The sequence below is a fragment of the Ornithorhynchus anatinus genome, chromosome 10, assembly GCF_004115215.2.
Source record: "Ornithorhynchus anatinus isolate Pmale09 chromosome 10, mOrnAna1.pri.v4, whole genome shotgun sequence".
Lineage (NCBI taxonomy): Eukaryota > Metazoa > Chordata > Mammalia > Monotremata > Ornithorhynchidae > Ornithorhynchus > Ornithorhynchus anatinus.
In genome coordinates this window covers 14749890-14765519 of record NC_041737.1, presented here as the reverse complement: position 1 = coordinate 14765519, position 15630 = coordinate 14749890, and the positions used below count along the sequence as shown (strand labels likewise).

The window sequence follows — 15630 nt, the reverse complement described above, 5'->3', positions numbered from 1 at the left end:
GCTTGGCACATAGTAAGTTATGGTCTGACTTGGCTAAAACCCAGTATCACTCCATGGCAAGTGTTTTAGTGGAATAAAAGGGTGATCAGCCATTTTTTTTTATTTTAACTCACCTCTTTGACAACTGCTGTTAGTTTGAGAGGAGTCTATGCCGCCTTTATCATCTATTCACACAATCCTCCTCTTGCCTAGGAAACGTCACCTAGAAATGGCGCAGCCAGATGTATGGAAACAATTGATACCTTCTCCCTATTCCAGTATTCTTTTGGCTCTATTACTTTTCCCCTCCAATGTCCTAATCTACTTTAAGAATCTAATGATCCCTTCAGCATGGAAAAATGAACACAAAGAAGTCATTCAAAAAGACCAAAGTGGGGAAAAATAGGAATTTGGGAAGTCTGGCTCTAATTTTATACTGATCAAGAGGATCCCAGGTCTTGGGAGGTTCATGTTTTCATTTGGAGAATTGCTAGAACTGCTTTCAGGAAGCTGGATAAAATACAGGACACTCTGTCTTTTCTGAGAAGGCAGTCTGACACTACCAACTAAATTAAATAACAGCTGCAAACTGATTAAGAGAGCTGAGGTAGCCCTATGCTAAGAAAGAAACGTGAAAACAGATTTTTCAGTGACTGAGAAAGTAAAAACAGGTTTTGTAGCAGGGAATGTGCCTGTTTATTGTTACATTGTACTCTCCCAAATGCTTAGTACAGTGCTTTGCACACAGTACATGCTCAGTAAATAATAATAATGTTGGTATATGTTAAGCGCTTACTATGTGCAGAGCATTATTCTAAGCGCTGGGGTAGATACAGGGTCATCAGGTTGTCCCTCGTGAGGCTCACAGTTAATCTCCATTTTACAGATGAGGTAACTGAGGCACAGAGAAATGAAGTGACTTGCCCACAGTCACACAGCTGACAAGTGGCAGAGCCGGGAGTCGAACCTATGACCTCTGACTCCGAAGCCCAGGCTCTTTCCACTGAGTCACGCTGCTTCCCCTATAATACGATTAATATAATAATATAATTAATATAATAATATAATATAATAGTAAATACGATTAAATGAATGAATGAATGAACTCCTAAGGCATGCAAACCCAGCTGGCAAGAATTGACACCATAGTTGTGAAGGCCAAATTGTTCTGTTAAATTCTTCAGATGATCCAGTTTTTTAATATTGGGATTCAGGAGGACTGTTTGAAAAAAAATCTCAGCATTTTGAGATCTACTCCGGTAGTAAAAATCCTATCCAGTACAGCATCATATGTCAGTTTCAGATGGAGAGTACACTATGAAAACCAGAAAATATTTAATACTTGGTATTCTAGGTATGTAAGTACCATATTTTAACTATGATTCATTTGTTGGTTTTAGGATTTGTTTGTTACTTTTGTTGAGGTGTCTTTTTGGTCAAATTTTTTCCATTGTTCTTTTGACAACCTCAAGGTTGTTTTCTGTTCAGTGGAACCTAGGCAAAATATCGCCCGAACCATCTAACGAGAAGCAACCCACAAGAAAAACACGAAGCCTCTGCACCTATCCCTTCAATCGATCAATAGTATTTGGATTTTTACTGTGTGCAGAGCACTGAACTAAATGCATGGGGGAGTTTAATAGAATTAGTAGATGTACTCCCTGCCCTCAAGCAACTGGCTATCACTTACCACGAAAGTCCATGCAACTGAATATACACATATCATAAATGTCCTTAATTTGGACCCCTCTAAACTAGGATTTATGGTACTTCAGATCAGATACTCCCTTCTGCTTTCTCCCTATCTTTCTCTACTGCTAGCATAGGTTTTCAGCAAAAGGAGGATCCGTCTGTACTACTTTGTGCTTAGAAAAGCTTCCGTTAAGCTACGAGAATCGGGAGATTGCTGAGGTAATGGGGGAGTAAGTGGGAGGAAACAAGAGTGAAACACTGAACCCTCTGAATCTTAGATGCCTTAAGAAGATTTAGAGGCAAAGCTGCTCAGACTAAGCCTAAGCTTATCACACCCATGCAGACATATACATGCGCAGAGATAAAAATCTCACAAAACATCTTCTGAAAACTCTAAGAAAGCTATCACTAAAGATAATGTAAACAGCTATTTTTTTGTTTATGGTCCTCTGGAAGCTTCAGCTCAAAATCAGTCACATTGTTTTTGATTGCCGAAGCCCAAGCTGGCCTATTGGGCACAACCGTCAGCTTTGATGCCTCTCTGAATAAGGTTGCTTTGTAAGGTGTTTTTTTTTTTAAGTGTTTCCTCTCAGTCTCTTTCAGGGATCCTATTGAGCTCACCAAACAGCTGCTTGGTATACTATTGCCTGTCATCCGTGCAACTCATGTGTAATAATAATAATGATAATAGTGTGGTATTCGTTAAGCGCTTACTATGTGCCAGGCACTGTTCTAAGTGCTGGGGTAGATACGAGACAGTCAGCTTGGATATAGTCCCTGCCTCACAAAGGGCTCACAGTCTTAATCCCCATTTTACAGATGAGAGAACTGAGGCACAGAGAAGTGAAGTGACTCGCCTAAGGTCACACAGTGGAAAAGTGATGGAGCCGGGATTAGAACCCAGGTCCCTCTGACTCCCAGGCCAATGCTCTATCCAGTAGGCCATGTCTCCCATCCAGCAAGCTGTGTTATCATTTGCTTCAGGCTTTATTTTTGTGTTTGTCCCATAGAAAATGATGATAGAAGTGCTTAAGGACCAAATACGTCACTTCGGGAGAGAAGGGTCTCATAGTTTTAAGGAATGTAGGACAAAACTACAGCTCCCTAGCCCTTCTCTTTGGTCTAAAGTTTGATTGCCCCATTGTGGTCACGTATTGGAAGATCTGCTGAAGTATATACGGGTCTTCTTAGAATTGCAAGAGTTGTGATATTTATGAAAGTGCTTACTCTGTGCTACACTCTTTGATAAGCTACAAGGTTTCGTGATTAGGCCATTTCCTGTCCCACCCAGGGCTCACAGAGAGGTTAAGCAGTGTGGCTCAGCACACAGAGAAGCAGTGTGGCTCAGTGGAAAGAGCCCGGGCTTGGGAGTCAGAGGTCATGGGTTCGAATCCCGGCTCTGCCGCTTGCCAGCTGTGTGACTTTGGGCAAGTCACTTACCTTATCTGTGCCTCAGTGACCTCATCTGGAAAATGGGGATTAAGACTGTGAGCCCCACGCGGGACAACTTGATCACCTTATATGCCCCAGCGCTTAGAACAGTGTTTTGCACATAGTAAGTGCTTAACAAATACCAACATTATTATTATTACTATTATTATTAAGGTATTTTCCCACACCAAGAAAGTAAGTGGTAGAGTTGATATTCAAACCTAAGTCTCCCACTTTCAAGACTGTGGGCTTTCTTTCTAGTTACTCCCTTCTAGACTGTAAACTCATTGTGGGTAGGGAATGTATCTGTTATACTGTTATATAGTAATAATAATAATAATAATTTGTTAAGTGCTTACTATGTGCAAAGCACTGTTCTAAACGCTGTGGGGGGAATACAAGGTGATCAGGTTGTCCCACGTGGGGCTCACAGTCTTAATCCCCATTTTCCAGATGAGGTAACTGAGGCACAGAAAAGTTAAGTGACTTGCCCAAAGTCACACAGCTGGCAAGCGGCGGAGCCGGCATTCGAACCCATGACCAAGCACTTAGAACGGTGCTTTGCACAAAGTAAGCACCCAATAAATACGATTGACTGGCCGACTTGTTACTTGCCTGTCGCTACATCATTACATCGTGTGCTGCCAGGTAAAACAATTCTGTGATCGCATGCATTTCCATGTTACCAGTGTAGATCTGATACACTGTTTCTATTTTCTTCAGATTCATAAATCGGTCCGTAGCACCACGTAGACTTTGCAAAGAGGTTTACGAATGTGAATGACTCTTTGGGTGTACTCCGCTAACAGCCATCTCCATAGAACAGTCACTCAATGACTCCCTTTAGGATTTTGGCTATGCACATAGTCTGTTATACGTTGTGTGTTTGGGGGGATGCAAAATGTACTGCTATTTAGTCCCTTTCTTGCAGCCAAGCTGGAGGATGCACAGATTAAATTGACAAAGTTAGATCTAGAACTCAATTCTACTATGAAGGGTTGGTGAGGGATAGGTCAGACAAGACACCCACAGCTCTATCATAAATATTTTGCTGTTGATGTTGCCGTTTAATGGTATTTGGTAAGCACTTATGTGCCAGGGTATTAAACACTTGGGTAGATAGAAGCTAATCAAGTTAGAAACAGTCCATGTCCCATGGTTTTAATCCCCATTTTACAGATGGGGCAACTGACGCATAGGTGAACTGCCTTGCCCAAAGTCACACAACAGTCAGGTGGCAGAGTCAGAATTAGAACCCAGGTCCTACTGACTCCCAGAGTCATATACTATTAGGCCAAACTAGTCAGCCCAAATGGACCAATAGCAATAGCATTTTCTGTGTATGATCTCCATTTTCAGTGAACTGACTTCTTCATGTGGTGGAAACTCTCGAGTGTGACATGCCCGATTCCTCAGTTCTTGGTCAGATTCTTGATCAAGATCCTGCTTGATCCTTTAGTGGCCTTAGACTTCTGTTTCCTCCCATTCTTCCTGTTCCTCTCCCATTCTCCATACATCTCAGGTCCAATTATTTCTTCACTCTTTTTTTTTTAAAAAGGGGAATGTATTTGCAGTTCTCTAGGATAACTTGGAGCAAAAATGCCCTAGACCCTTAGAAATCACCTTTCTGTTCAGTTAATAACATCTTTTTTCTCCCAACATAATCCCATAGTCCTGGATTTACAAGTACTTCAGGTTGTGTCTCCCCAAGCGAGGCTCAGGGAAAGACCCTGGGCATGGGAGTCAGAGGTCATGGGTTAGAATCCCGGCTCTGCCACTTGTCAGCTGTGTGACTGTGGGCAAGTCATTTCACTTCTCTGGGCCTCAGTTCCCTCATCTGTAAAATGGGGATTAACTGTGAGCCTCAAGTGGGACAACCTGATGACCCTGTATCTCCCCCAGCGCTTAGAACAGTGCTCTGCACATAGTAAGTGCTTAAATACCAACATTATTATTATTAACTTCATGCCTCAAGTTCTGTGTAATCTCATTAAGAATTTCTATATCAGGAATCCTTATTTGGATTGACCTATTACTTCATTCAAGTCTCTGAAGAGGCATTTCCCAAATCAGATACATATAGAAGCTGACACTATTGTCAGTCACTTTAGTTCTATGGAGGTTAAATGATCTTTTAAAGACATTATCTACAACTAGTCAGGAACAAAAAAAAATGTTTGTTGTTCTATACTGTGGAATTGCAGTTGCAGGATGTGCAACATTTTTTGGCAATTTGAAATGATCCAGTAAAATTTTGTATGTGGACAATGAACTGCCCGTTGATCAGCATTCAAGCTTTTTTCATATGGGATGTAACTTTATCTCTCTGGCAGTTCCTTTTCAGTCTCTCTTATGGCATCCTCCTCTGCCTCCCACCCCCTAGATGTGAGACTTCCTCAAGATCTCAACTCTGGGTCCGCTTCTATTCTCCAACCACACTCAGTCCACGCTTCCTCACTCCAGCATTTCCAGTGGTTACCCATCTACCGCCACGTCAAAGGGAAACTCCTTATCATCGGCTTTAAAGTACTCAATCCCCTTGCTCTCTCCTATCTTACATTGCTGATTTTCTACTGCAATGCAGCATGTTCATTTTGCTTCTCTAATGCCAAACTATTCACTGTATCTTGATCTCGTTTATTTTGCCTTCAACCCCTCACCCATGCCATACCTCTGGCCCGTAAGCTCATCTGTGTCCCAGTTACCTCATCTGTAAAATGAGGATTAAGACTGTGAGCCTCACGTGGGACAACCTGAATACCCTGTATCTCCCCCAGCGCTTAGAACAGTGCTCTGCACACAGTAAGCATTTAACAAATACCAACATTATTATTATTGTCTACAGAGAAGTGTCTCCAAACTCTATGCTGCACTCTCCCAAGTGCTTAATACAGTGTTCTGCACACGGTAAGAGCTCAATTATACCTGAATGATTGGAACATTGCCCCCCTTCATAGCTGACAGACCATCACTCTTCCTGACCTTAAAAGCCTTATTAAAATCATATCTCCTCTAAGAGGCCTTCCCCAGTTATGCCTTCATATCTCCTACTCCCTAACCCTTCTGATTCTTCCTCGGACTTGGATCTTGTCTTATGCCATCAAGTCGGGTCCGACCCACAGCAATACCATGGACACATCTCTCCCAGAACGCCCCACCTCCATCTGCAATTATTCTGATAGTGTGTCCAGAGTTTTCTTGTTAAAAATACGGAAGCGGTTTACCATTCTCTCCTTCCACGCAGTAAACTTGAGTCTCAGCCCTCGACTCTCTCCCATGCCGTTGCTGCCCAGCACAGGTGATTTTTAACTTGTAGCATATGGCCTTTCGCTCGCTAGCCCCTGGCCAAGCTAGGAATGGAATGGATATGCCCCTGCTTGACTCTCCCTCCTGTAGTCGAGACTGGTAGAATACTGGAAACTCTCCAGGTGCGATGCTGAGAGGGGTTGCACTTGGATACGTATTGTTTATTTATCCCACCCTCGGCCCCACAACACTTACGTGCATATCTGTAATTTATATTAATGTCTGTCTCCCTCTCTAGATTCTAAGTACACTGTGGGCAGGGAATGTGTCTGTTTATTGTTATTTTGTACTCTCCCAAGCACCTTAGCACAGCTCAGAGTGAGCCCTCAAAAAATACAATTGAATGAGTGACTGTAGGCAGAGAAAGTCTCTACCAACTCTGTAATATTGTACTCTTCCAAGTACAGTGCTCTGCACATGGTAAGCACTCAATAAATACAACTGATTGACAATGGCATGTGGAATGGCAGCCTTTGAAAAGGAACACTGACCAAGCATCTTCGGAGCAAGTGGGCTTCTTCCTTAGAGCACTTCAAGCCCTCTTGGAACCTAAATGAGCTATTTCTGGCCTGCTTGACATTATTTAATACCATTCTGAACCAAATTCCTTGCAATTGAGTCATTTCTTAAAACTATCAAGTGCTACTTAGGATTATATTTAGAAACTTGAAACAGTATGTCCACATCTTTTAATTTCTGCCGGTCCTGGTCCCTGAAAGTTGATATTACCCTGTTTAGCGCAGAGAAACTAAGTCCTGCACAGTGCCTTAGTAGCTTAGAAGGGTTATCGCATCATCAAAAGTTCCACCGCACAATTGCCTTGGGTAGGTTGGTCCCTCGGGAAATTTGACAGGTTAAAAGAAGATAGTCCAATACTTCAGAAAATCCAAACTAATGCCATTTTTAAAGGTTAGATTTTCTTTGCAGATTCTCAGTCAGCCTAAAAATATATGTCCTGAATATGGACAAAAGAAGCAGGGTGACCTACTGGAAAGAGCATCTCACTGAGAGTCCGAGGAGCTGGGTTCTAATCTTGACTCTCCCACTTGCATGCTGCTTGACCTTGGCAAGCCACTTAACTACTCAGTGCCTAAGTTTCCTCATCTGTAAAATGTGGATTAAATACCACTTTCCCTCACCACTCTTAGACTTTGAGAGCCCTCTGTGGGACAGGGACCGTGTCTGACATGGTAAGTCTCTATCTGTTGCCGAATTGTATATTCCAGGCGCTTAGTACAGTGCTCTGCACATAGTGAACGCTCAATAAATACTATCGAATGAATGAATGAATAATGGTGAACCTCCCTCAGTGTTTAGTTCAAGGCTTGGCTGGTACCTAGTAAGTGCTTAACTGCTTTTATCATTATTATTATTGCTATCATCATCATCATGACAATCAGCATGGCATAGGGGATAGAGCATGAGTCTAGGAGTCAGAAGATCATGGGTTCTATTCCCAGATCTGCCACTTTTCGGCTGTTTGACTTAACTTCCGCAATTGTCTGCAAGTCACTTCACTTCTCTGTGCCTCAGTTACCTCATCTGTAAAACGGGGATTGACACTTTGAGCCCCAGGTGGGTCAGGGACTCTGTCCATCCCGATTTGCTTGTATCCAACCCTCGAGCTTAGTACAGAGTCTGCACATAGTAAGCGCTTAACAAATACCATAATTATTATTAATTATTATCGTCATTTTGATATGAGCAAATACAGGAGACCAGTACTAAGATTTTTTTGCCTATCATCCACACGTGACCAGGATGTATTTTGAAAATATTAGCCTCACATAGGAGACTGCAACTGAGGAAAATGCTGCCTTGGCTAAAGATGGGAAAGTGAAGAACCTGATTGTCAGGAAACAGACTGCAGAGAATATTTCACTCCAGTGTCTCTAGGGAAAACATGCCCTCACACTTCTGTTTTTATGAATATAAACTATGCCAATCTAGGAGTATTATAAGAATTAGAGCAACTATCAACATTAAGCCAGTCTGACCTAGTTAATGATGGAAATTATTAACTTATTTAATAATGGAAATGTAATGCAAATGTATTGAAAATATGCTCTAGTCATTCATATCATATTTATTGAGCCCTTACTGTATGCAGACACTGTACTAAGCACTTGGGAGAGTATAATATAACAATCCTCTGCCCACTACGAGCTTACAAATAAAAGGAGCAAGTCAGGGTGACCCAGAATGGAATGGGAAAAGAAGACTTTGTCAGGGAAGGCCTCTTGGAGGAGATGTACCTTCAAAAAAGCTTTGAAGGGGAGAAGAGTAATTGTCTGTCAGATTTGAGGAGCCACGGCCTTCCAGGCCAGAGGCAATATATGGGTGAAAGTTGTCACAGAGATAGACGGAGATTGAAATACAGTGAGAAGGTTAGAGTTAGAGGATCAAATTTTGAGGGCTGGGCTGTAGTAGGAGAGTACCAAGGAGAGATAGGACAAGGTGAAAAGGTAAAACGATTGAGTGCTTTGAAGCCAATGGTGAGGAGTTTTGGTTTGATGCAGAGGTAGGTGGGCAACCAATGGAGGATTGAGAAAATGTGTCATTTAATTAAAAATATTTCATACCTGAACAGAAGTCATCAGAATATCTGTCGTAGACAGCTTTGCAGTTCCTTTCATCACACTCACAGGTGTCTCCATGGATGTCTCCCCAGTCGCCAGTCGGATCTACATCGTGACATGTGCACTCACCGCACACACAGGTGCCTGGAAGAAAGCAGAAATTCACTCAGAGGTTTGTCTGAGCCGGGGATAAATGAAGCGGTGGATATCATTTTCCTGACCCGCTCATCAAATCTGTGCACTGCTAGGACTTTGAGATGTAAAGTCAAAGTTGCATATCCCATCGCCTCACCCATTTGGCCTCAAACCCTGTGGAAACCCATTGGTAGCTGCTCCTGACTCTACCCAATTTAAAATAATCTACTGGACATGAAGATAGGAGCTAAAATGATCAAGACACTTAAAATGAGCAAGAGCAGCATTAATCCAGTGCAGTAAATCAATGGAATTTACCACGTGATTATTGTGTGCTGAGGGCAACTGAATCAACCCCTGAACTCAAGGAGCTTGCAGCCTAGTAAGAGGATGTGGACATTAAAATAAATTCCAAGAAAAGGAAGCAACTGAGTATAAGGATATGGACATAAGTGCTGTGAGGGTGGGCTAAGCATCTTGGTGGATCCAAGTGAAAGGTCAGTTGATCAGTTTGTCAGGATATTGAGAGCTCTAGAATATCTGTTTAGACTGTAAGCCCGCCATTGGGCAGGGATTGTCTCTATCTGTTGCCGAACTGTACATTCCAAACGCTTAGTACAGTGTTCTGCACATAGTAAGCGCTCAATAAATACTATTGAATGAATGAATATTTGGACTTTTTTTTCCAGTTGCCTGGAACAACCTCCACATCTCTAATCCTGCCCTGGTAAAACCAGAAAATCTGCTCAGCATAATTAGAGGGAATCACACCTCCTTTCCTCATCTATGAGGCTCCGAAGTACCTACTGGCTTCCTGAGTTTGGACTTCTCCAAACATCCTTCCCTTATATTTTCATCCATCAGGCTTCCAAAGATCCACTATGGTAGTCGAGAGATAGAGGAGGTGACAGGGAGCAGAAGAAGGGGTCGGCATTTGGTGAACATGAAACAAGTTAGATTGACAAGTGGTTGTCCCTCCATGTTTAGCATTTTCCCGTTGTAGTCGGATCTGCCTTTATACAGCAACAGCCCTCAGGGTGGTTTTACCTAAGGCTCTCCAATTACCCCAGAGGACAGCCATATGTAAATGTCTAAAATCAATCAATGGTATCGAGTGCTTTCTTTGTGCAGGGCACTGTAGCACTGTACTAAGCACTTGGTTGAACACAATACAGCAGAGTTGGTAGACATGTTCCTTGTTCCCACTGAGCTCACATTCTAGAGAGGGAAACCTATATTAATATAAATTATGGATTTGTACATAAGTAAGCTCGTTGTGGGCAGGAAATGTGTCTATTGTAGTATCGTACTCGCCCAAGGGCTCAGTACAGTGCTTTACACACAGTAAGCGTTCAATATGTATGAATGAATGAATGAATGAATGAATGAATGAATGAATGAATGAATGAATGAATGAAAAAGCATGGCGGAGGTGGGGATGAGATAAATACCAAATGTGGAGAGACAAGAGGGCAGAAGGGAAGGAATACGAATGTCTATCAAGTTTTAAGAAATGTATTTGAATGCGATAGGATAATAAATAAAACAGCAGCATGGCTCAGTGGAAAGAGCCCGGGCTTGGGAGTCGGGGGTCCTGGGTTCGAATCCCCGCTCTACCACTAGTTAGCTGCGTGACTGTGGGCAAGTCACTTAACTTCTCGGTGTCTCAGTTACCTCATCTGTATAATGAGGATTAAGACTGTAAGCCTCACGTTGGACAACCTGATGACCCTGTATCTACCCCAGCGCTTAGAACAGTGCTCAGCACATAGTAAGCGCTTAAATACCAACGATATTATTATAAAACGGCATAGAAAAACACGTACGTAGTTCTACGATTTGTATAGCGACGGAAATGTAAAAATGCCAGGTAACACCGACAGCACAATTTCTGTGAAAGATCACTTCTTTTAGAAACAAGACTTCAAAGACACTTTTTCCTAATCTGGGCATTTAGCTAGAGTCTACATGATAATGAAAAAGATTGGTTTGTAAGGAAAGGTTGCTCATTTGCTACCAGTGACGCCAGATTAGTGTGATAAAATGTTTCTGCATTCCAAGCTTTGTTTGCAACTGGTTTACTGGAATGTGGAGAGGAGGTGGCCAGAAAACAATGTTTAATAATAATAATGTTGGTATTTAAGAGTTTACTATGTGCAGAGCACTGTTCTAAGCTCTGGGGTAGAGACAGGGTAATCAGGTTGTCCCACCTGGGGCTAAATGTTTAGTCTAAACTAATTGTATGCAGCCAAAACTTGAATCCTGGATAATCAGGAGTTTGAGCAAGTCATGAGGTACAAGGAATGAAAGTGTAAGACACACTGGATCAGGCTCCTTCCCAAATCCTCTGGAGGCTGCGATTGGGGGGAAATCCTTCCCCATTCAGTTTTGAGATGGGGCATTTCAATTATGGGTCTAAAAAAAGAAAGTGTTAAAGATGGGCCCTCTCCACTCAAGGTCTGCTCTTCACACCAGATTTTAAAATAGGGTGTTAAAAATAAGGAGTTTTTAAAGACAGGAAGTTAATGATAAATGACTTCAAAGGTAAGAGGCCAGTGATTTTAACACCCTAGGAAAAAGCCTTATCTTTACCATGTTATCTCTTCAAACCCTTTCTTATCACCCTGTGTTAGAACAGGTGTTGAGGTCTGGATGAGGAGACATCATGGATCTAGTAGCTGGGGCGGAAAACTGGGTTCACAGTAAGTTTGACTCCAGGACCACTCTGAGCTGTGACAGAAGGTCATACGCAGTCAGCTTCCTCGCTCTACTCTGTGGCATGTCACATAAGTAATCCTGAGTTGATTGTTCACCCCAAAGGGCATGTTTTTACAATAGCAAAATCTTGAAAAATATGTGAACAAATTTAAAAGCCTGATAAAATTAGAATGCAAAATATGCAGCATGATCGTGTCTACAAGAAACCCTGAAACACGACGAGACATTATGAAGGTCTATTTGAACAAACAGCTGCTCTGGAGCAGCAGAAATGGTTTTGTTTGATCGTCTGCAGTGGTCTGCCTGTTTTTGAGTGGCATCCATCTTAATTCACCACTCAGGTTTCCTGCTCTAATTTAAATAAAATGTTTTCTGGCTAGGTCCTACCTTAATTTGCATTGTAAAATATCAGCATCATAATGTGAAAATAATATCCAATTTGACACATACCCTCTGTGAATTTATTGTTCCCAATATTGGACTTTTACTGTTTGAGACCAGAAGTTAAATGAACCTTCATCAATTCGGCATTTGTGCCAAGCTTTCAATTTCCCCATAATTAACAAAAGAGTTTTCTAAATGTTCTCAGGATAATTAGACGCACATGCTATAGAATGCTTTGTTAGTGGAGATACATTTAACATAAGTATCTCTGAGAATTGCCTTTTGGTGCTACTGGGCTAGTTTGGCAAACAGCCAAAGAAATTACAGCCTGTATTTTCACAATTTATTCAGTGATGCTAAGCAGAACAGATGATGAAGGTAAATTTTTCATCTTGCAGGTTGCTTCCTTCCGGTTTGGAAATATCAGAGCAAATTATATATACATATATGCATATATGTGTGTGTGTGTGTGTGTGTGTGTGTATAGAGATATATACATATAGTGTTTTTTTAGGCACCCTATGCATAACTTTAAAAGTCAAGGTCCACCCCAATGAAAAGAAAGTTTGAGGATAAAAAGAGGAAACATCACATGCTCTTTCCCCCATTCAGTCTATATATGTAGCAAAGTATGTGAAAGACAGACCTCTGTTACTGCAGATTTTGCCATCTGGAGATGTGCATCTTCTCTTACTCTCCCCGGGGGTGATGTCACACTGGAATTCACATTTATCTCCATGCCAACCAGCCTCACAGAAACAGTTTCCACAGTAACACTTTCCATGGCCTTTACCCAAAATGAATTTTATAAAGTGAGAAAAAGGCAAGTTTGAAAAGCTGCATTAACATTCCAACTATTTGTGACAATTTTGCCACAATTATATTCATAATTAAAGCAATCTCTCCTGTGAAAAAAAATGATTTTGCAAAACCATTGCCTTCAACATTTCAGCTAGGTGACAAAATTGACAACTGGAAATGAAAACATTCCCATTCCTTAAAACAAGCATGTTAGTAGTAGTTCTAACAGAAGCCGGTATATTATATATAATGGAAATTGTTGATTCAAACTAAAATGGCAGGAATTATTTCCATGCTTTTTCCAAAAGAAAAATGTATACATCAAAGAGATCCATCTTGTCCATAAACAAAAACCTGCGTGGTCCTGTTTTGGAGAATATTATTAAAATCACTGTACTTTTCAAATAGCGGGGCAAATTTAGAAGACAATGGACTTTTACCTGAGGAAAATCAATAGTGATCATTCTTGCATCTAAAAGGCTTGAACCAGGTGACCGACTGAAAAACAGTTCACAGATTTCACCTGTTTGCTAGAGACCCCAGCGTGACCTCACTCATTAGCCAGCTAACTAAAGGGACTTGTTAATCAATCGATGGTATTTACTGAGTGCTTACTGTGTGAAGAGTGTTGTACTCAGCACTTAATTATTCCATTTATTGCAATTCAGCTTTGTCTTCCCTCTTCAAGACAATACTTTGGGTTGAGCAGAGAAGGTAAGATTGTTTTCTCTGCCTATTATTCAGAATCAAACCCTTTTTAAGTGTAAAAATCCACCAAAAGTTCTCAAAATATTTCCTATTCTATTCTTTATCTATACTGTCCCTTTGGTTCTTTCTCTTTTCCACTTCCTTCTCTCCTGAGCCTCCCTACCACAATTCTCATCCAGAATTTGGTACAGCGACCTTCAATCAATTGTATTTCCTCAGTGCTCCCTGTGTGCCAGACACTGTACCAAGTGCTTGGGAAAGTTGGCAGACATATTTCCTGCCCTCAATGAGTTTACAGTCTAGATGGGGACACAGATGTTAATATAAATGAATAAATAATCTTATGAATTTCCAATCCATGATATAGAATTCATTCTTATTTAGCCCAAGATAAGGAACGAAACTGAAATATCTCATCAGTGAGACTTATATTTGAAATCTATAGCATTCTCTACATAAATTTGAAAGAAACACTGATAAACATTAAAACCACATTCAGCTATTATTCAGCTTTTCTTTACTAGTGCCAGTCATTGCTGGAGGGTCTAAGTTGGCCATTCAAAGGATTTTCTATTGGTTTCATTAAACAGCCTGATCGATGAAGTGATAAGCTCTGAATTTTGTCCTGCTTGTAATCATGTATTAAAAAGCACTGAGATTTTTCTCCGGTGATACTTATATAAGAATTGTGACTATAGTATTTTTATCCTAACATTGCTTCAACCTTGTCTCCCTGAGTTGGTATTTCAACAGAATTCAGAAAGCTTAATGCGAAAAGAAATTAACTATGGTTCTTCCCTCAGTGAAGTCTTTGCTTTTTGACATGTAATATTTTCAGATCCTTCCTATATGACCAAACTTGGGTGGGGTGGAGTGATTGGAATTTGTCTAGAAATGGCTAAAGTAGTGACGTGTCTTTCAATTAATCAGTCACACACATTGAACGCTCACCGTGTGCAGAGCACCATACTAAGCACTTGGGAGAATACAATATAACAGAGTTGGTAGGCAGTTTCCCTGTCCCCAAGGAACTTACAGTCTAGATGGAGAGACTGTAAACTTGAGTTATTTACATAAAGAAATGTCTATTTTGCACTTTTTGGGTGCCTGTAGTGAAGTCAATCAGTTGTATTTATTGAGAATTTACTGTGGGCAGCGCACTGTATTAAGCACTTGGGAAAATACGCTAGAGTTGGCAGATATGATCTCTGCCACAAGTGGTTTACAGTCTAATATGGGCAGACAGGCACTAAAATAAATGATAGAACGGGAGCATGGCAGAGGGTAGGATGAATATTAAGTGCTAAAGGGGCATATATCCCACTGCAGAGGAGTGTTGCATACTTGCTTTTATGATTCTCGGCCTCACTTTTCTATGATTTTTTTTTCCCTTTCCCATATGTCTTATTCCCCCTTTCCACCTCTGTGCATCTCTGGCACTCGACCATTCTGTCTTTCCTGCCTTTTCAGATTTTGCCTTGTTCCGGTCCAGAGCCCTTCTCCTTTTTTAGCTCCTAAAATTTTGGTTATTTTAAATTGGGCTGCATCTGGGACTATTTAGGCTCTGGGCTGTGTCACATAGGAAAGACTGGGTGTATCAGGGTTGTCTTCCTGTCAGAGCAAGCCTTGCTCACTCCCTGAACCTGGGGACGGAACGCTGGGATCTCTGATGTGTAAACTGCCACAAAAGGAGATCAGAGCAATCCAAATCTCCCCTTTCCAGCAGTCAACCAAATGAACTCAACTCACTATGCAAAAGTCATTTTTCCATCAGCTGAGGGAAGAAAGCTCCAAGTCTTGGATGGCAACATTTAATCCTGATAACAGAAGAATTTTGCTTCCCAAATGTCCCCCAACCCCGCTCTTCCACCTTTCATTCCGAAGACACCGCGATGGA

At 41.3% G+C, this 15630-nt stretch overlaps 1 protein-coding gene and 1 non-coding gene across 3 annotated transcripts in view; both read right to left on the bottom strand.

The window, feature by feature from the left end:
• The window catches only part of ITGBL1 (integrin subunit beta like 1), a 165670-nt gene that overhangs the window by 67082 nt on the left and 82958 nt on the right, over nt 1-15630 (bottom strand). For both annotated transcript variants that reach the window (XM_001513577.4, XM_039913220.1), the window contains 2 exons: nt 12871-13011; nt 8991-9131 (listed from right to left, as the gene is read on the bottom strand). In XM_001513577.4, coding sequence (XP_001513627.2) covers nt 8991-9131; nt 12871-13011 — 282 coding nt within the window. The remainder of the gene's footprint in view (nt 1-8990; nt 9132-12870; nt 13012-15630) is intronic.
• Nucleotides 6411-6548, bottom strand: LOC114814891. Its single transcript, XR_003762687.1, has one exon. It is a non-coding gene; the product is annotated as a small nucleolar RNA SNORA7 (small nucleolar RNA).